This window comes from Crocuta crocuta, unplaced genomic scaffold (genome assembly GCF_008692635.1).
Source record: "Crocuta crocuta isolate KB4526 unplaced genomic scaffold, BGI_CrCroc_1.0 scaffold246, whole genome shotgun sequence".
Taxonomy (NCBI): Eukaryota; Metazoa; Chordata; class Mammalia; order Carnivora; family Hyaenidae; genus Crocuta; species Crocuta crocuta.
The window spans coordinates 3,909,818-3,937,555 of record NW_027531902.1 but is presented as its reverse complement, the minus strand read 5'-3'; the positions used below and the strand labels follow the sequence as shown (position 1 = coordinate 3,937,555).

At 47.7% G+C, this 27,738-nt stretch overlaps 1 protein-coding gene across 3 annotated transcripts in view; it reads left to right on the top strand.

The window, feature by feature from the left end:
- The window catches only part of DPYSL5 (dihydropyrimidinase like 5), a 98,523-nt gene that overhangs the window by 64,701 nt on the left and 6,084 nt on the right, over nucleotides 1-27,738 (top strand). For all 3 annotated transcript variants that reach the window (XM_077774175.1, XM_077774176.1, XM_077774177.1), the window contains exons 3-11: nucleotides 8,759-8,917; nucleotides 11,460-11,639; nucleotides 12,521-12,589; nucleotides 14,785-14,829; nucleotides 16,528-16,603; nucleotides 17,548-17,704; nucleotides 22,307-22,448; nucleotides 23,822-23,964; nucleotides 25,410-25,617. In XM_077774175.1, the coding sequence (XP_077630301.1) occupies nucleotides 8,759-8,917; nucleotides 11,460-11,639; nucleotides 12,521-12,589; nucleotides 14,785-14,829; nucleotides 16,528-16,603; nucleotides 17,548-17,704; nucleotides 22,307-22,448; nucleotides 23,822-23,964; nucleotides 25,410-25,617 (1,179 nt within the window). The remainder of the gene's footprint in view (nucleotides 1-8,758; nucleotides 8,918-11,459; nucleotides 11,640-12,520; nucleotides 12,590-14,784; nucleotides 14,830-16,527; nucleotides 16,604-17,547; nucleotides 17,705-22,306; nucleotides 22,449-23,821; nucleotides 23,965-25,409; nucleotides 25,618-27,738) is intronic.

Sequence of the window (27,738 nt, the reverse complement as noted above, 5' to 3'; positions counted from 1 at the left end):
ACCCGCATGCTGCTAACAAACGTAAAAATGCAAATGTCACTCTAAGCCCCAACCAAGCTCCGAGAGGCCTCCCTCTTTATTTCCGGGCTGGACCTCTGCCTCGACCCGAACCTTTTGTCGGCCAACCCTGTTCCCTGGGCTCCCCGCTCCCTCAGCTCTCCCAGAGCTCTGGTCCCTCAGAGCAGCAAGTGGATTCCAGCCCCCTCTAGTTGATTCTGCGCACAACCCCCGTAGGAGTGTTGGCTCAGCGCAACACTCCTAATTTTCCCAAACCTGGCCTCAGGGAATTTGATTCCATTTCCTGTTTGGCTAAGAGGTCTGGGACCGAGGGCCCAGGCACCTTCTGATCTCTATTTCCCAACTTCTCTATTTCCCACCCGCCTTGAATGGATGGAAAGAGGGGTCCCTCCCAGCCTAATAGATAGGAAGATGGACCCTGAGGTTTCCTCATCGGAGTAGTGGGGACAATAACCCACCTCTTTGACAGGGTCGTTGTGAGAATTAATGGGGCACAGAGCACGTGCCCAGTGTGTGCTGGCCATCACTAGTGATGTTCAGCTCCACCTGGATGTCCCTCAGTCAGCTCTGTCTTAAGACAAACAAAAACCCCTTCCCTCTCTGCACACTATTTGCTCAGCCACACAAGCATAAAACCTCCCCCATTATTTATATCACCTCCCCTTCTATCATCAAACCCGCCTTCTTCTTCTTCTGGGAAATAGCTTTCACACGTCCCTTCCATCCCCATCCCCGAATTCAGGGCCATGACAGTGCGGCCGGCACCCCACAGCCAGAGTAATGTTCCGAAGCCATACGTCATGTCCCTCCTCTGCCCAGAGGCCCTGCTGTGACCACAGACGTGTCCAGGGCTGGGGGTGTAGCCAGTGTCCTCTCTGTAAATGTGCTCCCAAACCCCACGGTCCCTAGGCTCCCTCAGGACCACCACCTCCACAGCACACAAGTTGCTAAACTTTGCTGACCGGTAGAATCCAGGGTCAGCAAGGTCCTCACAGTTTGGTCCTAATCAGACCTGCCTTGGCGCAAACCAGACAGGCCTGCTGTCCGTCCTCCGGCTGTGCCCCCGCCTTCATACCATCACGCGCGCCTTCCGGCTCTCAGCCCGCCTGCCCAGCTTACCCTTCCCTTCCTCTGCTCTTTTGCATTTGATGCTGCCATCAGGAGGAATGTTCTCTTTGATGCCCTGTATTCTTACCGCACTTTGCAGTCATTTCTATTATAAATGATCCTTTTTCTTGTCCTGTTTGCCAATTACACTCTAAGTACTTAAGGTGCTTACATGTCTCACCTCTTCTGAACCATCTGATATGCATAACAGAGGGCACACAGTGTGCACGTTAGTGCTACCTACAAATTATGCTTATTGGCAATAATCACTACTACTTATTGGGCTCCAATTATGTGCAGGTACTGTGCTAGGTACTTTACGTGCATTATCTCATTTAATTATTGTAACCCCATGAATATATATCATTATCCTCATTTTACAAATAAGGAAATGGAGGGGCACCTGGCTGGTTCAGTCGGTTAAACATTCGACTTCGGTTCAGGTCATGATCTCATGGTTTGTGGGTTCAAGCCCCACATCTGGCTCTGTGCTAACAGCTCAGACCCTGGAGCCTGTTCAGATTCTGTGTCTCCTTCTCTCTCTACCCCTCCCCGATTCATGCTCTTGTCTCTCTCTCTCTCTCTCTCTCTCTCAAATACAAATAAACATTTTTTTTTAATGAGGCAATAGAGCTCAGAGATTAAACAACTTGCCCAGGGTCTCAAAACTAAGTATAATCATCTTACAACTAGAATTTAAACCTAATCTGCCTGCCTTAAAGTCTGATTCTTGTCACTATACTGTTTTGCCTCTAAGTATAACATTAATATGCCTTTAAATGGCAGGCAGATTAAGTATGGGAAAATGTCCTTTTCTCGAAATATATTGTGCATTGAAGGTTTTCTCTGCAGAAAATTCAAAGAATGAAGTGAGAGTTAAAGATACAGTAATGCTTAGAGTAAGAGCACTGCTAAGTCAGAGGTGGGATCAGGCCCCCAATGGTGTGGGAGAAACCATGGACCCAGAAGGTAGGAGCGGAAAGTAAAAGGAAGTTTGGGAGTGCGATTAATCGCAAATGTCCAGTTTAGAAAAAAACAGTCAGCTGCAAGTTGAGCTCAACAGGCTGTAAATTATGGGTTGAGTAAAGGCTTGAGAGCAGCTTGTAGCCGGGGGAACAGAAAGGGTGGCCCCAGGGAACTGATCACACATCAAATGGATGATGCCCTGCAAAAAAGCTAGGGTTGTTTTTCTTTTTGTTTTTTTAGAGAAAGGAGTCATTTGATAGAAAGTGGTTGGGGTGATTCCAAAGGAGAATGGAGCCGGGCAGAGGTCAGCACTCAAGCAGCCTGGAAGGGAATTGTCAGAGAGCTGGCTGAGTGGGGAGTAAAGCTACGTGTAAGCCTGGCAAGAGCCCCAACACCCTAGATCAAGCAAGTGTCGCGAATAAAGATGCTGAGACTCCTTCTTAAAAGATTATTAAGAAACTTAAGATGATGACAGCAAAACATTAAACAATGCAAGCACAGGGCCCTCCTAAATGCAGGGCACTGTAGGGCTGCAAGGCCTGCGCACCTGCAAGGCTGGCCCTGGCCGGTGGGCTTGTGTTTCAGGATGAGATATGTACTGAGTGCCAGGCATGGTTCTAAGTACCATACATGTATCCTCTCCCTTGATGAGATGCTTGGGTCCTTCTTTTGGTTAAGTTTCTCAAGCTCTGAGACTTGAGTGGTATTTAAGAAGTGGCTTTCCAGGGGCACCTGGGTGGCTCAGTCAGTTGAGCGTCTGACTTCGGTCCAGGTCATGATCTCATGGTTGGTGGGTTCGAGCCCCGCATTGGGGTCTGTGCTGACAGCTAGCTCAGAGCCTGGAGCCTTCTTCCGATTCTGTGTCTCCCTCTCTTTCTGACCCTCCCCTGCTCATGCTGTCTCTCTCTCTCTCACTCAGAAATAAATTTTTAAAAAAATTTAAAAAAGTTTTTAAAAACTGGCTTTCCAGAGGGCCAGTAAGCAACCAGCAGATACCTGATGGTGAAGGAAGTTACTCCAAGCAAGAGAGGAACCACCGAGCAGGTGATTTTTTTCTCTTATACTTTAGGAAATTGTAAATAAAAGACAGAAGAGAATTTTCATGTGCAAAGAAAAAAAACCGGCTCGGCGATTCCAAAAGAAGCAGATCTCGCTGAACCAATGATGGCTTCCCCAGCTGCCTTAGGAAATGTAGAAATGTTTGCTTTGCACTCATTCACCTACAAAACACATCCGAATACTTGTTAATTGATTCTCGGTGCCATAGCATTCTCCCTTTTAAAGATGGAGTGACCCTTGATCTATAGGTCTAGACAGCAGCAGACCCTGCGTCTCTTAATCCAATCCCCAATCCCCAAACACACCCCTTTTCTATGTGCTATATGAAAATACACTCCAGGAAGCCTCTCCCCCTTCTCCAGTGAAAAACCCCACAGCTCTGGCTCAAGTGCCTTCTCAACAGTGGAGCACAAAGTTTGTGCCTTGACTTACTGTTCACCCTTGGAACAAGCCTCTTCTTTGCCAGAAGAGTTTCAGGGCAGAGCAGGGGGATGGAATTGGAAGATAAGCCATTGCTACAGGAATGCAGCAAAATGTGATTCGAGCTACAGCAGTGTAGAAGATGATAAGAGAGTGATTCTCCAAAGAGTTCTGTCCTGACAGAGGCTAGAAGGGCCAATACACTGTTCTCTCCAACACTGTGACGTCGGCAAATAATTCCTATTTTTCCAAAATTTCTTTCCAACCTGCTGAGCACGGCCCTGGTCAATCCGGAGACCCCGTGTGCCCCACAGTGGTCTCATGACTTCTGAAGCATAAAGATGATATTTAGATCCGGTTTAGGTTGAGTTTCAGTACAAGTTCTTGCCATGTGTATGCCTAGGAAGTGGGTCATAAAATGGATCACCATTAAGTATATTGGGTTTTATTAGGAAACAAATGGAGGCGACCTTACTGGGCATCAAACAGATCCAATTTACCCAGCAGAATATCAGATACGTCAAAAACAAATCATGGTAGCCCTTTGAAACACTAAAGTTATGTTTCTTCTCTACCAAATTTAAATCATGATGCTGTGTCTTGGTTAAACAAATAGTCCCAGTGTCCATAGTAACTTAATGGTGAGAGATGTGAAGTCCCACTTTCACAATGAAAACAAATGCCACATTATCAATGGGGATGCTTGCTGGGCAGCAGTATATGTAAAAAAATTAAGGGCTTGTGTTGGTAAATGGGCAGACGTGGCAGCCACCACGGTCCAGGAGGCCCTAGTGAGTTATAGCCCTTACATGGGCCGAAGTGGTATAAACGGGGGTGCGCATGCGCCATGAGGCTACAATGCCACTTCCGGGCACCATATATCCTGAACGTGGGGACGGTTCGTGTGTGCGCAGGAATCCTCAAGCCCCGTGTGTGGTGGTAAATGTCGATGACTTCAGAACTGAGTACGATACGTGGAGGAGTATTCATACAATTAATTAATTAAAATGAAAGAAATAAATCTTAAAGACGTTGAGTTTTTAAAAAGCAAGTTGGAAAAAGGTACGGGCCAGTACTTTGTGTAAATTTTTGAAATTCACAAAACATAGTAAAAGTATGAAAATATAGATGGGATGATCAACCTCAGGGGAGAGGCATGGGGAACAGGATGGAAGGTTTCATTGTATTGGTTGTATTTCGTTAAAAAAAATTTTTTTTTAACATTTGTTCATTTTTTTGAGAGAGAGACACAGAGTATGAGCAGGAGAGGAGCATAGAGAAAGGGAGACACAGAATCCAAAGCAGCATACAGGCTCTGAGCTGTCAGCACAGAGCCAGATGTGAAGCTCAAACTCATGAACCATGAGATCATGATGTGAACTGAAGTCAGATGCTTAACCGACTGAGCCACCCAGCGCCCCTGTAGTTCATTTTTTTTTTAATGTTTTTTAAAAACAGCAAAAAATGTTAACATCTGCTATGTTTGACTAGCGGGTTCATGCCTGTGTGTTATTTTCTATACTTTCACCGTATGGTTGAAATGTTTCATAACTTTCAGAGAAACTCTCTTAAACACACAAGCATGGTTAACTAGATTTTAAGAAATTTTTAGCTCCTTCCAAATGTATGTTGAAAATAGACATTATAAGGAAAGTAATAGACCCTATTAAATAAATTTCAGAAAAGTAGAAAAAAATAACTCAGACTCTCATCACTCAAAACAGTCCTTGTTAATGTTTTGGTATATTTCCTCTCCTGTTTTCCCTTGTGTGGGTGCCTGTGTGTTTAAACATCCTTCTAAGCATCTTGGATACACAGATTGAATTCTGTCTTTTTCGCTCATTACAGTATCACCCTTTTTCCATGTTATGACTTAGCCTCCATGAACGTCATTTCCATGGACTTCCATTAAACATCATCCACAGCTCGCTTAACCAACACCATTTTTTGCTTAAAAACAGGAATGTTCAGTGGACACAGTCATGTATTGGTAAACATAATCCTTTTGAAATCTTCAGGAACAGGATTGGGTCATGCTCTCTGTTGATTTCTACAAGGATGTTTCATGTGAGATGACAGTAAAGAGGTCTGTCACGTCTGTGATACACTCCCAGGAAGACGGGGCTTGTCGGCGTGCATCCCGTGGGTTGGAACCGTACATATTTTAAAATCCAGCTCTGTGTATACCTTGCCTGAGAGGAAGCAAGTGCTCGTACATCCTTGTACAGCCAGCATCTGGTCTGGACTCCTGAGCCCACAGCTGGGGGAGTATTTGCTTATCCTGTTAAAGTCTTGTTTTGAGGCCTGAGGTTAATGGTAGAAATAATTGTTGCAGATATTTATGTGCCCCTTCCCAGCTTGTAAAGGCTCTCACATCCACTGCCACCTGGTCTACTCTGGGCTCCCCAGGCAGCAGAGTGGGTACCCAGCTGGCCCTGGATTACAGCCAGAAAGTGGGAAAGGCAGGACCACTGCCCAGTGACATGTACCCGAACTCTTCAGTTACTGTCCTTAGACTCGGGCAAGAGGGGCCACGTCTGCCCAGAGCCCACGTCCTCTTCTAGACCACACTCTGTGTCCCTGGAATTCCCTAACAGATGATCCCGAGCTCTTCTAGGACCTATGTCAGCTCGAATCTGTCCTCGTGGGGCCAGACCACCAGTGTGGGTACACCTAGTGCAAGGGCAGCATTTTGCAGGGAGTGAGCAGATCCTAGACCCACGGGCTGCAGGATGAACCCAAAGTCAGGGGTGTGGCTGGGGACAGTGCAGAGGCTGAAGTGAAGGCCAGCATCCGCTGCAGTGGAGCTCAGAGTTGCAAGGACTTCCAAGAACTCCAAATTCAGGCCTGGTCTCCTTTGTCATGTATTTGTCAGAGTTGGAGGACAGAATGTATTATGTGTAACAGTTAGCTTAATCTGTAACTCTTCACTATTTAGAGATTCAGCACATGGACCTCCTTCTCTACTCTTGCTCTGGGACCCACAGATCTTAAGAACAGTCTTGCTGTTTCCAGGTCTTCTTTCTTCTACCCAAGATTACGGACATACTGAGGGGAGTGCAAAAGAAAGCAATCAAGGGGCACCTGGGTGGCTCAGTCGGTTAAGCATCCAACTTCCACGCAGGTCATGATCTCACAGTTTGTGAGTTTGAGCACCATACAACTCTCTGTGCTGACAGTTTGGAGCCTGGAGCCTGCTTTGGATTCTGTGTCTCCTTCCCTCTCNCATCTGCATATAAAGGCAAGAAATGCATTTCAGGGCAGAATAGAGTACAGCCACCTGCTATGAGGATGAATCAGCCTGACACGATCTGGATCACAAATAGAAGACAGCTAGTAAAACTACAATCTGCTGCTCTTCCCCTTCTCTCATTTCCCTGCACACCCCGCCTGCCCGCCAGCCATTCTGGCTACCCCTGTCTGCCACAGAACTACCGCCCTCTGTCGGTTACTTTAAGCCATGCAAGAAGTTGGACCTCTGAACTCATGGCATTGTGGGAAGTGGTCTCCCAAAGAGGGGCAGCATGGAAAATCTGTGTTGCAAGAGTTTACATTTTAATTGTTTGGCCACTGAACTAATTTTTTTCAGTTCCCTAATCCCCAGCAATATTTGTGATTTGTGATCAAGGATTCGACTGACTAGAGAAGCACTAAATCATTCAGACAATTTCATTGACCTGTTTACCTCCCCTATGGAGAACAGAGATAAACAGTCCTAATCTGGATAATTAAGCACACACGTTAGGACAGACTTCACTCAGTCCATTTTATTAGACAACCGTTCAGTCGACTTTCCCAACTATATCCAACAAGGAAGCTAATTTAGGTAAGGCTTAGAGAGGTTAAGGAGCTACTATAGTAGCTGTTATAGGTAAAGCATTTCAGAGAGGTTAGGTAATGTGGCTGAGGTTATCCAGCTGGGAGGTGGCGAGCTGGGACTCAAACTTAGGCTCATCTAAATTATTGTAAGGACCCAAAAAGAAAGATGGATTTTGTCCAGACTTACTCCCTGGCAAAAGAGAGTCACCTTTTATCAGAGCTCCCACAAAGTAGTAGAGCCCTCCCTTGATTATTCTATTTTGATCAAGTTTTGTTTGCAACAACACATTAACCTGGAACAGCCTTTGGTCAGTGCTAGTTCTGGAAGCTTGTGCAGGTCACCTGACAAAATTGGCTTAAAAAAAAAAGTGTGTGTGTGGGTGGTGGAGGTGGATCTTTAATATAGCTTTAGTAATTATTCCTGGAGGTATGCTTTTTCATTACAAGAGAGGCTTTTTAAAGATTTCTTGTTAAGTGGTGTCTTCTTGAGATTGTGAATAGGATAATTTTTCATTGAGAAATCAAACTGAGACCTAAAAAGCCCTCTATCTCTAACAAGATAAATGGAAATGAACTTACTGTGCTTGGAAAAACCGAAGACAAAGACCTTGACGTTGAAGATGCATATGAGAACTTTGAATAAAATTGTTTCATGAAATATGAGGGAATAAAACTAAACAGTGTATCCAAATTAACATTTTATTCATTAGGATTTAAATATGTATGTGTAATGGGGCATCTGGGTGGCTCAGTTGGTTAAGCATCTGGCTCAGGTCATGATCTCACAGGTTTGTGAGTTCAAGCCCAATGTCAGGCTCTGTGCTGCCTGGAGCCCATTCACATTCTGTGTCTCCCTCTCACTCTGCCCCTCCCTTGCTCACACACTCTCTCTGTCTCTCTCAAAAATAAATAATCATTAAAAAAAACTTTTTAATATGTATGTGTAACTAAATAAATATAAATAGACATATTGGATTGCATTCTACATTTGGTTTTTTCATCTATATATGCAAGTTGGTCAGAATTGTTGGGGGTGGGGAGAATCTTCTCTTTGGGAAATAGAGGCTGGCTTGAGGCTTTAGTACCCCACTGAGTGGTTTTTCCCAAGCACTGAGCCACAACCCAAGATGAGGAAGAAGCAGGCTTGTTTACTGGATCCATGGTGGTGATGAAGGTTAGTACACTGGCTCCTGCCTGCCTGGCTCCTTAAAATTTGCCAAACACTGCTGGCCTAGGGCCTCACAGCCTCTTGCTTGATAGAGTCCGTGGTTGTCCTGAATGTCCGCCCAAGGACCTCATGTGTCTCCCTGCGTCAGTGACTTGGATGTGGGGAGGGTGTGACCGAGACTGCTTTTCCCGTCCCCCGCAGGCAGCACTGGTTGGAGGCACCACCATGGTCATCGGCCACGTCCTACCCGACAAGGAGACCTCCCTCGTGGAAGCTTACGAGAAGTGCCGGGGTCTGGCCGACCCGAAGGTCTGCTGTGACTACGCCCTGCATGTGGGGATCACCTGGTGGGCACCCAAGGTAAGAGTGCTGAGCAGAATCCCAAAAGAAGAATCAATGCGTTCTTAGGCAGAGGGGCCGTTTGGTTGGAGTCGGCTGGGGTGGGGTGCCCTCCCACAGGTAGGGGATTCCCCCACCATCCTAACTCCCCCAGGTGCCAAAAGAAAAGAACACCTGATTCTACAAGGCGGTGACAAGTCTTGTTCTGCTTAATTTGAGGAGCCAGTTTTCCAGCAGATACAGAGGGCCTGAGACCAGAGGCCCGGGGAGCGCTGGCTGGCTCCTTGCTCAGACCCCAAACCTCTCAGCATCTCTTGATGCTTTACATGAGGTGCCACTGACCCCTAAGGGGACCGCTGCTGAGAAGCGGGCTTGGCAAGAGTCACTCTCCAGGGCTCACATTGTTTTCATGCCAGAAGTGACAGCATGGACCTGAGGTCTCAGAACAGAACAGAGGGTCCCGTCCTGGCTCAGGGCCACCTGATATAAATGGATGGGGCCACTTCTTTCCTACTGGGGCCCGGCTCCTGCTCTGAGAGCCCCGAGGCTGCACCTGGCCTGTGGCTGAGGCTGTCTCCCAGTGAGCCCTCTGTCACTTCAGCCCCTGTGCCCCTTGCTTCTGGCTTTCCCATCCTCCTGCTGCCCCAGGCCCCAGGGCCAGAGTCTNGATTCCCACTTCCCTGCTCTTCCTGAAAACAGACATTTAGGTTTTGCTTCATTTCTGGAGTCTTACCACTTTTTACCCCAGAGAGGCAGCCTGGATGTCCATTTTTCCGTTGATCCTGTGCTAATCACCAGGTCCTCGTACCTGTGTGGGCATCGAAACAAGCACTGGGGCACCTGGCTGGCTCAGTCCAGTCTGAGTATGTGGCTCTTGATCTCAGGGTGGTGAGTTCTAGCCCCACACTGGGCATGGAGCCTACTTTAAAAAAAAAAAAAAAAAGCATTAGGACATTTTAAAAAGTTCTTCAGCTGTGGAGCCTGGTCTAAAGGGCCTGACTCCCTTCTGAGATGGTAATTATAAGCCTTGTGTACTTCCGCGCTTGGGTTTTAGCTTTGAGTGTGGGGCTCCCCCAGTCTCCTCTGTTATTTCCAACTTGGTCCTTATGAAAGGCCTTGGGGCCCTCCAGACTTCACACCCTGAAGACCTCCCTGCTGGTACTGGGTAAGGGCACAGACCACCCTGAATGCCAGCCAGCCCTTATCTCAGGTGGGGGCTTTGTTTATTCTGGACACCCTCCTGGATGGATGACCTTACCCTGAGCCTTTCTATTCCCTCCCATGCAGCTGGCCTGGAATTGAGTGTCCACTCAGATTCTCAGCAACACCGCGGCCAGGCCAGCCCTCCCTAAGTCCCCAGAGGTTGGGGGGACTTCCACGCATCTAGAATTGTAAATTCTTTTTTGTTATTGTCAAATAATTTTTTTTCCTAACACTTGATTTTCAAAATAGGAAAGAAGCCCATCATCTGGTTAATCCCAACAAAAGCACTATTATTATTTTGGCGTATTCACCTTCCGGTCTTTTGTTTGTTTCCTATGTGCTTGTTACGTAGTAACTCTTTCACTTAGGTGTGAGCATTTTCTGTCTGGCTACATGGTCCTCATGACCATCAGTGCAGTGGCTTCATGTCCTATCAGGGAGATGAACCTCAATTTATCTTCCTGCTGTCAGACCAAAGTTGCTTCCGTTTTTTTCCCCAATATGAATAATGTTAGGATGACTTTCCTTATTCATGTAGCTTTGTTCATGTTCCTAAATTAGATTTAACTCAGCGTCTCGGGATTTTTTTTTACGATTTTATTTTTAAGTAATTGCCATGCCCAACATGGGGCTTGAACCGCAACCCCGAGATCAAGGGCCTCATGCGTTGCTGACTGAGTCAGCCAGGCTCCCTGGGTCTCAGGAGTTTTAGCATTATTGTGCCTTCTTTGTAACACCACTTCCATTATGGGGATGGGGAACCCAGGTCTTAGGGGTAAACGCTGTTAGTGCGTTTACCCATAGGCTGACTTGGGTCAGAGACACAGGACAAGCCTATACGAAGTAGAAACGCCTAGATGGTGACAATATGGTTCCTCAATTTGTGTCATGCTTGACAATTTTCTTTCTTTTTATTTAAAAAAAATTTTTTAATGTTTATTTATTTTTGAAAGAGAGACAGAGACAGAGAGGAGGAGAGGGGCAGAGAGAGAGGGAGACACAGAATCCGAAGCAGATTCCAGGCTCTGAGTTGTCAGCACAGAGCCCAACATTGGGCCTCAAACTTGTGAATCGCAAGATTATGACCTGAGCCGAAGTCGGACGCTTAACCGACTGAAGCACCCAAGTGCCCCTTGCTTGACAATTTTCAAAGTAGTTCTGCATCTGTCTGCTCCCATAACCTCACGGTGGCCTGCAGGGGGCAGGGGGGGCGGGGAGGAGGGGGAAAGTGAGATACTGCAAGGTTGCAGGTGGTCATACGGTCCCTCCCCCCACTGGCCCCCATCTCCTCCATCCTAGGCTGGTCAGCCTCTTGAACATCTATACTCACATGGCATTGCCTTTGCATTTTGCCCTCCAGGTGAAAGCAGAAATGGAGACGCTGGTGAGGGAGAAGGGTGTCAACTCATTCCAGATGTTTATGACCTACAAAGACTTGTATATGCTGCGGGACAGTGAGCTGTACCAAGTGTTGCATGCATGCAAGGACATTGGAGCGATCCCCCGAGTCCATGCTGAGAATGGGGAGCTCGTGGCTGAGGCAAGGCTGTAGAGAATATCGGGGAAAGGGGGCTGGGGCACCAACAGAGCCAGTTCTCAGAGGGATTCCTGACCCCCCCCCATCACCCATCCCACAGTTTTGTCCAGACAAAATGAGTTCTAAAAGAAAGTGTGAGATGCTAACACCCCAGATGACCAATCTTTGTCAGAAAATCCAAACTTGTCTACTGTCTGTAAAAAAAAAGATATATACGTATATATATGTGTGTATATATATATATATATACGTATATATCTTTATAGTCCAAAAGAGTTTCTAAGTCTTAGATGATAATGTCTTAGTTCTAGTGATATGATATTTAAGTTCCATTATAGCCAAAGACTTTGGAGCACCTCTAAGAAATATTTTTAATGAGATTTGACATCAGAATAAATGAGAGTCAGCTCTCCTCTTTCCTCCGCTTCCTNATTCCCCCCCCCCCCCTCCCACCCAAGAACTGAGATATTATAGCAATCTGCTCACTGGTAGATGAGCCCCTTTGTACTCCTGGGTCTGAAATGGGATGCTTGGTAAGGGTTAATCTAGGTGTTGCTGGAAAGTAGAGATTTGACTAGATTTCTGGTGGGAAAATTCTGATTTTCAGATCTTTGATGTACCAAGCCTATTGGCTGGTTACAGAACTATAATTTTAAGACAGAAAAAACCGCATTCAGTCCTTAGGAAGCAAGACACAGGAGAGCTTTACTGCCAGGGAGCCCTGTCCCTTTCTGTCATCTTTGGGAGGTGGACACTGTGGAAGCGAGGACAGTGTCAAGCCTGTTGGACTGCATGGTGTCCGGCATGTTCCTGTGTTCCTGGGGATCGTTATTTTCTTGTATCTGTGTGGTTCTCTCAGTTTTCTCTCTTTTGCTATTATTCAGGGTGCTAAGGAGGCGCTAGATTTGGGGATCACGGGCCCAGAAGGAATCGAAATCAGCCGCCCAGAGGAGGTGAGGAAAACTGACTGTGCCTCTTCTCAGCTTCTTTCCTGTGGATTCACAGAACCTTTAGGATAGAAACAACATCAATAAATAAAAGTTGTATATTATTGCCTTCTCTGTGGGTGAAATTCTCATCTGGAAGCTTTGCAGGGAACAGGCATCCCCCTGCTGAGGCTGATTTGGCCTTGAGCTTCCTTGGGAAAGACAATTTGCAGGAAGCCAGACCCAAATAATTTGATTCTGATGTCAGGGATCCGAGGGAGACCATGTGAGCTCTCCGGGGGTTGCTTTCCCCAAAAATGAATAGGGAAAGAAAAGAAAGAGTGAAAAATTCCAGATTATAAGCCAGTGATTCAGTGTTGTGGGAATGAGAGCCTCTGAGGAGAACATTGGACGCCCTCCCCGCCTCCCCCCCACCACGAGAAACCAGAAGAACAGACATGTCTATACTCTTTGCCCTTGTTACTGTATTGACCGCTGTGAAGGTACTGAAAAGCCCTGCTCTCCTCTGCCCTCTGGTGTTATCCTGGCACAGTTTTGCAAGATGTCCACGCAAATCCCCAGCAGTCCTCCTCGGTAAAGAATTCTGCCCCGGAGGGGACCTTACTGGACAAATCGTGCTTTCTTGTCCTGTGACCCTATCCAGACATCTTCTGCCGTTAGTGAAGAGAATGCTGTTTTCCATTTCTTCAATGTGTTCAGTGCAGAGTGGTGGCTGGATGTCCCTGAGGGATCGATGGGTGGCCCTGAGGGCCAAGGAACCAGAGACCAGGTGTCATGGCACTGCCATCAGACATGCGAGGCCCTGCATGAACCTGTAAGGACAGGAGTGGGTGCGTGGGCACAGGACTGGGCTTTGTTCGGTTATCGAGGGGAAGAGCCATGCGTGGACTGTAGGGTATTAATAGCAGGTGTCATCACTGTCATCACCTATGGTTACAGGCTCTACACCAGAAGAGATTTTGCTCTCTGGCAGACATCTGACAATGTCTAGCGATATTTCTGGTTGTCCCACCTGGGAGGAGCGAGGCGGGAGGGTGTGGTACTGCTGGCGTCTAGTGGAGAAAGGCGAGGGGTGCTGCTTGAAGATCCTGTGGTGCCCAGACAGTCCCCCACCGCAAGGAATAACCCGACTTAAAATGTCCATGGTGCTGAGGTTCAGAAACCCAGATCTAGGTTAATTTCCAGCTTGATAGCAGTGAGTATCGGTCCATGCTACAGTGCTGAGGTGGCTGTGGAAAGAATACGCCAGAAGACACGGAGAGATGAAACTCGGTTTCCGTTTCCTTTTGTTTTGTTGCCTTTTTCTTTTTTGAGAGAGAGAGAGGGTGAGAGAGCATGATCTAGGGAGAGGCAGAGAGAGAGGGAGAGAAAGGATCTCAAGCAGGCTGCACACTGCCAGCCCAGAGCCCGACGCAGGGCTAGAACTCATGAGCCATGAGATCGTGACCTGAACTGAAATCAAGAGTCAGACACTTAACCGACTGAGCCACCCAGGTGCCCCAGAAAGGGAAGAATTTTTAAAAATATGTTGTTTATGTTTGAGAGAGAGAGAAAGAGAGAGAGTGAGAGAGAGAGAGTGCCCGTGAGTGGGGGAAGGGCAGAGAGAGACAGAGAGACAGAGAGAGAGAAGGGCAGAGGATCCAAAGCAGGCTCCGGGCTGACAGCAGAGAGCCCAATGTGGGGCTCAAACTCAAGAACCACAAGATCATGACCTGAGCCAAAGTCATACACTTAATTGACTGAGTCACCCAGGTGCCCCTCCAATTTTTTTTAAGTTTATTTCTTTATTTTTGAGAGAGGGAGGGGGACAGACAGAGAATCCCAAGCAGACAGCACAGAGCCCTGTGCAGGGCTCCATCCCACAAATCGTGAGATCATGACCTAAGCTGAAACCAAGAGTTGGATGCTTTAACTGACTGAGCCACCCAGACGCCCTCATTGCCTTTTATTTAAGGCATCCAGCAAGGATATACCTGGTGTACTAAATCCCCGGATTCTCTCCAGGTGAGAAGAGGTGGGGGGAGCCTGGTGCCCCTGCCCAAGGCTTACCCCCCGAACCAGCCTCTACAGGTGGAGTTGGCCCCTCCAGCCCTATGTTGGATATTCCAGCACTTTCTACAAAGTGGGCTCTTGAGCAGAGGTGGGCTTGCTTGGGAGAGAGAGTGAAGGCTTGTTTTCTTCCTGTCCTTTGTTCCTAACAGCTGGAGGCTGAAGCCACTCACCGAGTTATCACCATTGCAAACAGGGTAAGTAGACTCCCGCTTGCCCTAAACCCATTCTTGACTCTAGGATCAGAAACCAGAATCTTCAGTCTCCACGGTGGAGTCCCATTCTGCCCTGGGTGCCGGCACCAAGCCTGGCTCACAGGACCCCAAAACCGTTTGCTGGGTGCTGTTATTCCCACAGACCTGGCAGAAGTCCTCTTAGCTGCCAGCTCTCTGTTCCACCCCAGCGAGCTTGCTCAGTCTGGCTTCATTGCTCAAATGGAAATGGCTCCCAGGGGTGGCAGGGTGAGTTGGGGGTCCACAGGGGCTCACTGCAAATGAACTCCATCTCCTGTAGAGGAATTTGCTTGCCTAGAGAACCGTGATCTAATCCTCTGCCTCTAGACCACTTAGAAGTTGTCCTTGGTATCGCTCAGGGCGAGGGGGTGCTGATGCAGTGTGGGAAACAAACAAGATGTGAGACCTTTACCAAACAGGAAGCTCTCGGTGTATGCACGTCACTCAACCACTCTGATACACTATTTTGTTATCTGGCGTTGGAATGATAATACCACTTCTCACGGGATGATTGGGAGGATCAAAGGGGGGCAGGGAAGGAAAGGCGCCTTATAAACAGTAGAGCACTATACCAAGGTTATTTCTCCTTCTAAACCATCATTAAAGAGTTCAATTTGCTCAGATCATCTGATCTGTCACCTGTAGAACGCCAGTTTTCTAAAGTGTGGTGCCTGGACCAGCAGCATCTGTGTTTGTTACAAATAGAAACTTAGAACTGCAGATTCCCGGGCCCATGTAAACCCATTGAATCAGAAACTGGGAAAGATGCCAGCAGTCTGTTTTAAGAAACCCAGCCATGGTTTTAGTGGGCGCTCACGCTCCAGAACCTCTTCTCTGAAAAGACGTGGGCGATCGCGCAGGATGTAAGCATGAGGGTGTGGTGTTGGGAATGCCAAGGACCACGCAGAGGTTAGAGCTCCAACGGATCTCAGAATTAGTAACGTTGCACCAGGCACATCAAATGTCAGGCCAGTTCCTAAGCTCTCTGTCCTCTCGTTTTGATAAGCAGAGAAGGCATCAGAGTAACATATGGGAAAAGTTTCCCATTAGCAGTTGATAAGTCTGGGTGCTGAACCAGGACATTGTTTTCCTGGCACACCAGTGGTTATGATATCAATTATTTCCTGATGGAAACTGACCCCAGGATAAGGAAAGATGTCAATAGCACAGGGCCAGCTTCCTGACTTTGAGCTCAAACATATGCCCAGGCAAGCAAAGCCAGGGACCATTGGTGCACAGCTCAGCAGAGGAAAAGCTCTTCGATATTACAACCCAGGTGTCCATTTGCAAAACCGGTCCTGTCTGATATAGACTCTGAACCCTGAACCTCTTGTATTTTGTTTCTTCTCAAGGTACATTCTGTCTACTGATAAAGCAGCCCTGGTTGTAATTTTAGATATGAAGTATATTCCATGGCTGTCTCTAGGTCATCATGTTCATGAACAGGAAATTTACAAAGTCCCTTGTGTTAAGTTATAAATCATCTTGACTCTGGCTGGAAGAAGATGGGAGATTCCCAGTGGAAGACCTTCTCCCTGAGAATGAGGCTAAGAGACACAGGGGGAAGTGCTGGGGCCAAGATTGGTTTGGCGGGGGCTATGCTAGTGCTTGTTAGGTTCATGGGGTTGATGCTCTCTCCTTCCCGCCGGTTTCCTTGTTTAGACTCACTGTCCAATATACTTGGTCAATGTGTCCAGCATCTCGGCCGGTGATGTGATCGCAGCTGCTAAGATGCAAGGTGAGTCCCTGGGCGGGAATGGACAATGCGCATGTGTGGTGGGACTGCAACCCCGTGGGGCTCCCCAGAGTGCTCCCTTTTCTCTCCTGTCACCCACAGAAGCACTGCTACCACTGGGTTCAGTGCATTCGAACCAGTGTTTTCCTCTGTACATTTGTATGCTTAAAGGCTTTACAGAAGTGTCTGTCACCTCTCCTGGGTCTGGTAAATTTTTCCAGGTTTTCAGTCAACTCATTAATTGGTATCTTCTTGGCCTCTTGGGTTTTACTACTCGTTGCCTTGGTAACTAACACAGAATCCTGGACCAGTTCCAGTAGACGTTTCAAGGGGATGCCTGGGAAGTCCCTGGAGAAATACCAGTGTCTGGACCCAATTTCCCTTACAGCCACCCCTACACCCTGTATATGAGCCCCGGATAATTGTGTCTGCTGTTGCTGGGCACCGGGCAGCACCAGAAGGTTTTTATACTTGCTTATAGTCTTGACCTGGCTCGGGGTGCCAGTGAGGTCCTGGAAAGGAGAAACAAAGTCATGGTCACAGACTTGGGGATATAAATCAGAGCAAGGGCTTTCAGCCTTCTGGTAGTACTGCCCGAGAGATGCTGCCTCCCGTCTCTCCCCCAGTGGGAGCCCCTTGGGTGTCTCACCCACACCGCTGGCCCTCCTTCCCCCCATCAGTGCCCTGCAGCACCAGTGGTCCCCCCAAACCATGGTGCTGCCCCTCTTCGGTGCCCTTGACCTTCCATTCTCCTTGCCTGGAGCCAGCATGGCAATAGGGAACACTCTGGCCTTTGAACCCAGCTGTGCTCTCAAACCCCTGTGGAAGCTTGAGAAAGTCCCTTCCTCTCTCTGACTTCAGCTCCTCCACCTATGAAATGAGAAGCTCAGACCAATGATCTCTCAGTTCACGGGTTCCTAGTTATGGTTTGACCTTTCTCCTTCCAGGGAAGGTTGTACTGGCCGAGACCACCACTGCGCATGCCACTCTGACAGGCTTACACTACTACCACCAGGACTGGTCCCACGCGGCCGCCTACGTGACGGTGCCTCCGCTGAGACTGGACACCAACACCTCAACCTACCTCATGAGCCTGCTGGCCAAGTAAGGTGTTTCAGCGGAACCTCCCTGGCCCCAGAGCACAGCCTTAACTCATAATATATGCCATCCTGAGAATTTATAGGTCTTCGAGGTGATGTCATAGAGGAAAAGTTTTAACGAATAGCCTGAATTCAGTGGGACACAAAGATGAAAAGATTTTTTGTTCCAAACTGCTTGCAGCTTCTTTCTTCCTTTTAGTGACGTTTTGGATAGAATCTGTTGTTTCCTCTCCCTTTTGGTTATTAAAGTCTAGGGTTTTTTTTTTTTTTTCTTAATGTGTTTATTTATTTTTGAGAGAGGGAGAGAGAGCCGGGGAAGGGCAGTAAGGTCTCGGGGTGAAGGTGGCCCCTGGAGGGGCAGTATATGCATGGCAATAGTGCAGCACCTGCCTTCTGTGCCGCAGGATTGCTGTGATACTGAGAAGCAGCAGCCCTTACGCATTTAGATAAATGAGGAAATACGAGAGAGGAGAAATGCCAGATTAGCTCTGACTCTTAAAAATGCTTCACACTGGGGTGGGGCGGCGGGGGGGGAATGCCTGGGTGGTGCAGTTGGTTAAGCGTCCAACTCTTGATTTCAGCTCATAATATGTGAGTTCGAGGCCTGCCTCAGACTCTGCGCTGACATGCGAGAGCCTGCTTGGGGTCCTCTCTCTCTCTCTCTGCCCCTCCCTGGCTTGTTCTCTCTCAAAGATAAATAAATAAACTTTAAAAATACAGATATTAAAAATAAATAAGTCAATAATTTTTCAAGATGCTTTTCATCGGGAAATACCAGGCAGCCTCTTTTCCATCATTACCAACACAACAAAAACAGACAAGGATCAAGAGCCTGCTGTAGTGATTTGGGCTCAGTTCCAAGGTCAGAAAGTCTTTTGAAATACTCCCACTTGCCAGAGGCATATTTACTGGAAGAACAAATAGATGGTAACTGCCCCCAATTTACCCAGATTACAGTGGTCCCACCCCACACGCATTCAAATAGGCAGGGGAAAATAGTGCTGTTAATGGAATAATTTAAGTTCTTATATCTAGCCTATTTTTAATTTAAATTATTTAAATAAATGTATTCAATTAAGGCGAATTGTAATTTCATGTTAGCTGTCATGAGAATAGGTTGAATCCCTTTTTAAAATCAGCACATATTGTAAAAGCGTGTAATTTTAGAGAATCGGGAGCATCGTTTTAACATGCTTTTTTTATTATTTGTTTTTGTTATTTATAGGAATTTATGGTTATTATCATTTCATTTTTATTTTATTTTTATTATTTGTTTTTGTTATTTATAGGAATTTATGGTTATTATCATTTTGTTTTTAGGACACATTATTGGTGATAATTGATATTATACAAAATGCTCAGTAGAAAACTCAGACACCAATGGCCGTATTCCTATCTATAAGAAAATGTGTGCTGCTTCGTTATGATCTACTTTAGGATGTGATTTCTTATATATCAGAGGGGAAAGCACAATCTATGGGTGTAAGGATTTATCCTTTATTTAAAGTCTATTTTCGGGGTGCCTGGGTGGCTCAGTCGGTTGGGCGTCCAACTTCGGCTCAGGTCATGATCTCATGGTTCGTGGGCTCATGCTCTCTCTCTCTCAGAAATAAATAAAACAAAACAAAAAAATCTATTTTCACTAAGATTTAAATAAAAATAATTAATTAAAAATTTGATGTTGAGATAGATAGGTAGGTAGGTAGGTAGATAGATAGATAGATAGATAGATAGATAGATAGAATCCAATTTCTTGGGGCACCTGGCTGGCTCATTCGGTAGAGCAGGCAACTCTTGATCTTGGGGGTGTGAGTTCCAGCTCCATGTTGAGGACAGAGACTACTTAAAAATAAAACCCTTAAAATAAAATCTAAATTTCTTTTTTCTTTTTTTACTGAAATATAGTTGACACACGACATGATGTGAGTTACATGTGTACAGCAGTGATTCGACACTCACTATGTCATGCTATGCTCACAAGTATAGCTACCTTCAGTCACCATGCAATGCTATCGCAATACCATTGACCGTATTCCCTGTGTTGTGCCTTTCATGGCTGGGAAAGTTATCATTCGATAACTGAAAGCCTGTACCTCCCCCTCCCCTTCACCCATTTTGCCCAGCCCCCCAGGCCTCCCTCCTTCTGGCAACCACCAGTTTGTTCTCTGTGTAAAATTTAATTTCTTAAAGGGGCCAAAAGGTTTTTTTCATTTGAATATGTAAAATTTTAAAGTACTTAGCTAGGCACCTGGGTGGCTTGTTGGTTAAGTGTCCAACTTCAGCTCAGCTCATGATCTCCTGGTTCATGAGTTCCAGCCCCACTGTTGGGCTCTGTGCTGACAGCTTAGAGCCTGGAGCCTGCTTCGGATTCTGTGTCTCCGTCTCCCTCTCTCTCTCTCTCTCTGCCCTTCCCCCACTTGTATTACATCTCTCTCTCTCTCTCTCTCTCTCTCTCTCTCAGAATAAATAAGCATTAAAAAAAATTTGTTTAAGTACTTAACAAAGACAGTCATATTCTAAACTTTAAAGAGTATATGGGTGTAGGTATCATATCTCCTAGATTCAGGGCAGCACTAGGAGACCTCAAAACCCCTTCTGGAATGTGACCACTCATTCACACCTGCCCCGAGGGGCACCTACTTGTGTAGGAGCCTTCTTTAAAAGGTGGGTGCTCAGTGGGTCTTGGTTAAAGAATGAGGGGCACCTGGGTGGCTCAGTCAGTTGGGCGGCCAACTTTGGCTCAAGTCATGATCTCATGGTTCGTGGGCTCGAGCCCCGCATCAGGCTCTGTGCTGACAGCTAGCTCAGAGCCTGGAGCCTGTTTCAGATTCTGTGTCTCCCTCTCTCTCTGACCCTCCCCTGCCCATGCTATCTCTCTCTCTCTCTCTCTCTCAGAAATATAGATAGATAGATAGATAGATAGATAGATAGATAGATAAAAGAATGGGAGTTGAGGTCCCTGACGCTCAGCCCATGATTCTGACAGGCAACTCTCTGATCTGAGACCTGCCTGGGGGTCTTGAGGACCCCTGAGAAGAAGGTGAAGCTCTGGTGGGTTCTGCAGGCCCAGGGAATGTGGGCAGCACTGGAGCACCCTAGAACAAACCCTCTGCTTTGGGGAGAGTCCCCCCTGCAATCTCTGCAAAGGCCCAGAGAGGCGTGTTTGGCTCAGGGACACCCCAGCCGGTGCCACAGGAAGAGCTAAGTCATCTTGCTGTGGATTCGGCCAAGGACGTTAGTCATTTGGCAACAGTTGTGACTGACGAGCCCTGCCAGGTCCCCAGTGGAAACAGCCCAGTATGCAGCCTGACCCCGAATCCTCTGAGAGCCTTAAGAACAGGCCTCGTCACTGGGGCGCCTGGGTGCCTCGGTCGGTTGAGTGTCTGGTTCTTGGTTTCAGCTCAAGTCATGATCTCATGGTTCCTGAGTTTGAGCCCTGCCTCAGGCAGGCTCTGTGCTGACGGTGTGGAGTCTCCTTGGGATTCTCTCTCTCTCTCTCTCTCTCTCTCTCTCTCTCTCTCTCTTTCTCTCTCTGTTTCTCTCAAAATAAATAAACTTAAAAAACATTAAAAAAAAAAAAAGAAGAAGAAGAAGAAGCCTCATCACCAAGTCTGATGTGAGCAGCTTAGATGGCCCACAGGCATTCACAGGCTTTGGTGACTCCTACAAATAAATTAAATTCTCAGGACCCCCGCTGTGTGGTCCCAGCAGTTGTCTCCCTCTCCCACATGACCCCCATGCTCCAGCCAGGGCCCTCCCTGCCCTCCAACGGTATTTCCTCCTGAGGTTGCCCTGGCCTCGGCGATGTGGGCATCCTTCCCCCTCTGCCCCTCCCCACCTCTGAGCGTCAGCCTGCAGAGATCTCAGAACACGGGCCGGCTGTCTGCCACCCTCATTTGGTAGAGGGTCTGCTGCCTCGTGTACTATCATACCATCCTAAGTCTCTGCCCTGAATCCTGGCGGGGCTGAAACCCCCCGAGAACCTCACCATGCCTTAGCCACCCACGGCCTTGCAGGGAGGTCACCTTCAGTTACCTTCCGAGGACAGTGGTCACAGAGGGCAGGGGTGATGATGAACCGGTTGACTTGCATACAATCGCTGGTTTATTAAAGCTGACATCTCTTCTGTCTCATCCCTCCTTTCCTCTTCTGTGCCGTTAGAGTCCCCATATCCAAGAAAGGCTAGGGCTGCAAGTTATTTAGCTTAACATTGAACTTGTAAATGTTGTACCAAGCTCGTCACCAGCAGGAACTGGTAGGGGTTGAGGGAGGAGATGAGAGGAGGTTGGCATCTGGACCTCTGGCAGTAAAACCACCTCACATTAGCAAAACTAGGAGTTGAATTTTCTCTGCCTGCTGTCTTAACTCTTCAAAGTTGACGCCCCAAAAGCTCCCATCAATGCGTCCTGTGACACTGACAGTCAGTGTCGCACTCAGCCCATAATCCCATTCTACAGATGAGTACACTGAGGTTCACACAAATTAAGTAACTTGTTAGAGGTCAGCTTTGCCTGGATCCCAAGGGAAGGCTTTTCCCCTGCACCTGTCCCTACCCTCTGGGTCCCTGGCATCCCTCCCTTACTGGTCCATCTTTCTCTCTATCCAGTGATACTCTGAACATTGTGGCTTCAGATCACCGGCCTTTCACCACGAAGCAGAAAGCTATGGGCAAGGAGGACTTCACCAAGATCCCGCATGGAGTGAGTGGCGTGCAGGACCGCATGAGCGTCATCTGGGAGAGAGGAGTGGTATGTTCTGGGGACCCCTCTCTCCTCAAGTCTTAGCAAGGGTTTTCACTCTTAGGAGGCCTTGTTTCATTCAAAAACAAAACCAAAAAGTTCTTATCTTCACCCAACCAAAAAGGTAATACAGCCTAGTATAGAAACTTGGAAAATGCAGAAAAGTATTAGGAAAAAAAATCCCCATAATTCTATACCAAGAAATTAAATTATTAATATTTTGGTATATTTCTTTCTAGTTCTATGCATGTGCTATATGTTTAATAACTGGGCTCATCTTTTTTTTTCATATAACTGTATCTTGAGTGTCTTCCTATACCAGTAAAACTTCTTTCAAAACATCTCTTTTTTAAATGTTTATTTAGTTTTGAGAGAGAGAGAGGAAATATGAGCAGGGCAGGGGCAGAGAGAGAAGGAGAGAGGATCTGAAGCCGGCTCTGCACTCACAGCAGAGAGCCTGATGCAGGGCTCAAACTCACGAGCCATGACATCACGACCTGAGCCGAAGTCGGACATTCAACCGACTGAGCCACGCAAGTGCCCCCAAAACATCTTTTTAGTAGCTGAATAATATTTCCTCCAATGGAAGTACCACATTTCAGTTAATCCTTCCCTGAGTTTGAAACTTATAGCTGTTCCAAAGTTTTGCACTTACAACTAATGCTGCAGAGGGCTTTTTGTTCACGAGTATATACAAGTGAGCATTTCTAATTATTTCCTTAGGACAGATTCCTAGAAGCAGATTTCTGGGCCAAAGAGAATGAGCATTTTTTAAGGCTCTGTATATATTTTGTCCAATTGTTTTGAGAAAAACAGGCACTAGGACTTCATTTGAATACCACCTGTTCTCCCCATGAAGAATAAGTATTTTCGGTCTTGACCTATCACAGATTAGCTACAGCAAATATGAGCCTAAGGAGATTTGAAGTCCTCAAGAGTAAGCCACCAGCTCAGAGAGGCCCACGAGCAGCTGTGGAATCTCCCCTTGAAGGGGGTCCACGGTGCTCTCGCTGGTGGGTGGGGCAGTAAGATGTTTTTCAAGAGCCCAGAATGTCCCTTGGTGAATGAAGGAAGGCTCCTGACCCACTGTAGTGGACACATGAGTAGAACCGGTTGTACAAACAGCAGGTAGATTTCCAAGAGGTAGGCAGCATTTTGCAACGAACCCATTCACCACTGTTGTCGGATGGAGTAAGGATTGAGCAATGGCGGCCGGGAACCACGCCAAGCAGGTTGGCTCATCTGAGATGGTGCCCACAGCATCGTCCTTCTCAGCACTATCGTTCCGACCCACTAAAAGACCACAGGCCAGAGTCAAGGGTGACAGGGAGTTTGAGGCACACACAGGGTTTGGGTGACTTGATACTGTTGCAATGTTTCAGGTTGGAGGAAAGATGGACGAGAACCGTTTTGTGGCGGTTACCAGTTCCAATGCAGCGAAGATTCTCAACCTGTATCCCCGCAAGGGCCGCATCATCCCTGGAGCCGATGCCGATGTGGTGGTGTGGGATCCAGAAGCCACAAAGTAAAGCCTGCTGCTCGTTGCCAGGGCTAGAGGGACTTGGGATTTTAAGGAACTTGTATTGCAAAACTCCACGAGCTTATCATCTTGGCCCTGCATCTAGCGTAGAGAAGTGTGACCCTGTGGTGTGTTCAGTTCAACAAATATTTGAGGGCTTGCCCATAGTCTGAGCACTAGGAATGCAGCAATGAACGAGACAGGCTTCAGACCTGCTGCAGTATACGTATCACCATGTGCACAGCACTTTATAGTGTTTCAGAGCGGCTTCACATCAGCGAGCTCATGTGATTTCATGCAGCCCCAAGAAGCACTCATGTTGGCATTCTTATTTCCATTTTCCTATTGGAGAAACAAAGACCAGAGAAGAAAGGCTCCCCATGTCACACAGCTAATACGCGCTTGAACCAGACAGAGATCCTGATGCTCCAGGCTCCTCCAGCAGCCCTCTGCTCCCCCTCATTGAAGGTGCTGGATACTCTTGTGTGCACGGGGCTTGACCACAGCGTTAGTTGTGTGCAAGTTGAGTGAATGAATGAATCATGTCAGGACTTACCGTGCCGCAGGATACAGAGCATGGTTTTTACTCAGAGATTTGGGTAGGAGAGATGGAAACCATTCTTCCAGATGAAGTTTTATTCAATCACTCAACAGATTTTTGTTGAGTGCTGTTTACCAGGCACTTCTCTCGGTGCCCAGGCTAGAAGTGAAGAAGATAAGCAAAGATTTAATAGAATTTTGAAAATAAAAGGTTGAATTGAAAAGAAAGTTCACCCTGTGTACCACCACCCTCCCCAATGCCAGGATACCCATGCTGTCTTCACCCTTAGAGCATTCGAGAAGCCATGTCCTACATGACCAGCCTGGGGCTGGTCCGTGTTGCTGTAGAGGTATGACTGTTAATGGTCACTGTTAGCGGAAAACTCACTAGAGTTTGGCCCAGTTGATTAATTTCCTAGGGCTGCTCTAGCCCTACCACGGACTGGTGGCTCACACACCAGAAATTTATGTTCCCACAGTTCTGGAGGCTGCGAGCCCAAGATCAAGGTGTCAGCGGGTTTGGTTTCATCCTCTCTCTGTTTGTTGTAAATGGCTATCGTACCCCTCCATCTTCACCTGGTCTTTCCTCTATGAGTGTACATGGCTGGTGTCTGAATTTCCTCTTCTTAGAAAGACACCACTCATATTGGATCAGGGTCCACTCGTATGATCTCATTTTACTTTAATTAGCTCTTTAGAAGCCCTATCTCTAAATGCAGGCACATTCAGAGGCTGGGGGGGAAGGACTTCAGTGTACAAATTTGGGGGGTGATAGAGTTTGGTCTGCAACAAACAGCTTTGGGGGAGTTCCTTCTCACTGAGCATCCCATTGACCATCTTCTCGTCCCGCTGAGCCATGACATCTTCACCTCTTCTCAGAGCTTTGTCTCTCACCCCTGCCTCTCCACCAGGACCATCTCAGCCAGCACCCAGGTGCAGGGAGGAGACTTCAACCTGTACGAGAACATGCGCTGCCATGGCGTACCGCTGGTCACCATCAGCCGGGGCCGAGTTGTGTACGAGAACGGCGTCTTCATGTGCGCTGAGGGCACCGGCAAGTTCTATCCCCTGAGGTCCTTCCCAGACACTGTCTACAAGAAGCTAGTCCAGAGAGAAAAGGTAAGAGGAGGGAAGGGGAAGAAGATGTGTAGGAAGAGGTTAAAGCCCCCTGTTGGGGCAATTCTATATTTAAACCTCAGAGATGTTCTCATTCTATTTTCCCACTGAATCTTATCACCTAGAATGGTCACTTTGGGAACGACCGAACTAGCAGAAAGGGAGTACTTATAACAGAGTAAAATGTGTTGGGAACAGTCCCTAATTCCCCCTAGAGCTAAGGAAATACCACAGGATGCTCGCAATGTCCCCAACATCTAGTCTCTGGGAGGATTCTTGCCAGAGATGGGATTCCTGGCTCGGCCTGGGTTACCTATTTGCCCTGGAGGTGCTCTTTCCCTGAAACCTCCCCCTTCTTTGTGACCTGAGTGAGGTGGTTGGGATTTGCTGGGTCTGGATGCCCATCCCCCCGCCCAACCCTGATGCGATCAGGCCAGGTCTAGAATACTTCATAGCCCAAGGGTCCTACCCAGTGCTTGGATTCCATAACACGCTGGATTTCCCTAAGTCTTTGGGCTTCGCCTCATCCCCAGGGGTTCCGGTCGTCTGAGTAGACACATTGACCCGAAAGAAGAATGGCTCATTGTTTAGGGATTGACTACCCAGACTTGGCTTTGAGAGCTGCCCTGGAGAACCTGGCCTGAGTTCTTGCTGACAACTCCGGAACTGGGAACGGCAGCCCTGGCCTTGGGGGTGGGGTGAGGGTGGGGGGACTCAGAGCATCAGGAAAGAACAGATCTGATGCACTGATAGCTAAAAGCACGTGGTTCTCATCGTGGTTTCTCCCCCGCTTCCTCTGGCATAAAGTGATAGTACTGTGGCTTCAGAATGCTCTAGAACCCTGCCTAAACAGGGTGGATGTTCTTGCGTCCCGCCCGGGCACCTAGGCGCCCCAGCCTCACTGGTCCAGCAGCGCTCCTGACTGGGCTCCGGGACACCACGGTTATAATCACGGCGCGCATAAGAGACGTTGAACCTTTTTTTGTGTTTTATTTTGTTTTTAATTTCTTCACCCAGCTTCTCCTGTTCTGTTCTTCCTTTTGCCTGGTATATCCTAGTCCTCTGTACACAGCAGGTGCCTACTCTGTGTTTTGAAGGCAGTAACAGAGAAACTTTCTTGTAAACTGCCCAGTCTGGCCTGGCCGGACAGATGCTTCTCTGTGCTGGAGGTGAGACCCAGTAAAATGGTCTGTGTGTTTTTTAGCTGGAGGCCCTACGTAGCAGCTGGTGGGGAGGCCCGTTCCGGCCCCTTGCAGGTGACCTCTCCTCCCCCCACTCCTGCCCCCCATATTGTGGTTACTGGCCCAGACCAGCATCGGCTTCCCACTCCCGGCCCTGTGCTCTCCACTCATCATCAGCTCTGGCTCATAGCAGGGACCAGAGATATGAAGGACCTTGACTGAAAACAGACTCAGCCGCCCCATTACTGAGCTCTAGAAATCTGCTCAGTAATATCTCAGGAAAAGGCTTTTAAGAGCTGCCTGTGGCTTGGCACACTGTGCCATGAGATGGTCACATGGCCTCTCCTCTTCAGCCAGACTCTCTTAGCGTTGTGGTCCTCAAGTCCTTTATGCAGAAGCCAAGCTTCTTTGCCCAGTCCCTCGGGCCTCTCCTCCTTGCTCGTTCCTTCCTTGAACCACCCAAAGGCTTTCAGGAGCAGCCGCGGCAGCCTGTGTCCTTCTAGCTGTTCTCTGTCCGCTTCTCAGGCTGGCACATGAGGCCCCAGTCCTGGAAGGAAGGCTCTACCAGGCGAGGTGGGGGGCACGGGGCAGGTAGGCTTTCCTGCACTCTCTGGACCTCTAACCAAGACTTCGCTTCACCCGGAGTATGGTCCTGAGTGTGGTCCTCAGTACAGCCCCCCCCCCCCAACAAGTTCCTTCGCAAAAACTACAGCTTTCTCTCCCAAACTATGGTCCAGCTCTCCTGGGCCGAGAGGGGGGTATGACGGACAAGGGGAACGCGAGTTGGGTAGCGCCGGGTTCCACTCCCCGTCTTTGGTGGTCACACAGAATTTTAAGTGATCAGGCAAACAAGGAGTTCTGGGTTCCCCCAAAGGCACAAGAAGGAAATGTAAGCATGTCTGAGTTCCTCTTGATTCACAGGCTCGGGGGCTTTTGAGGTACT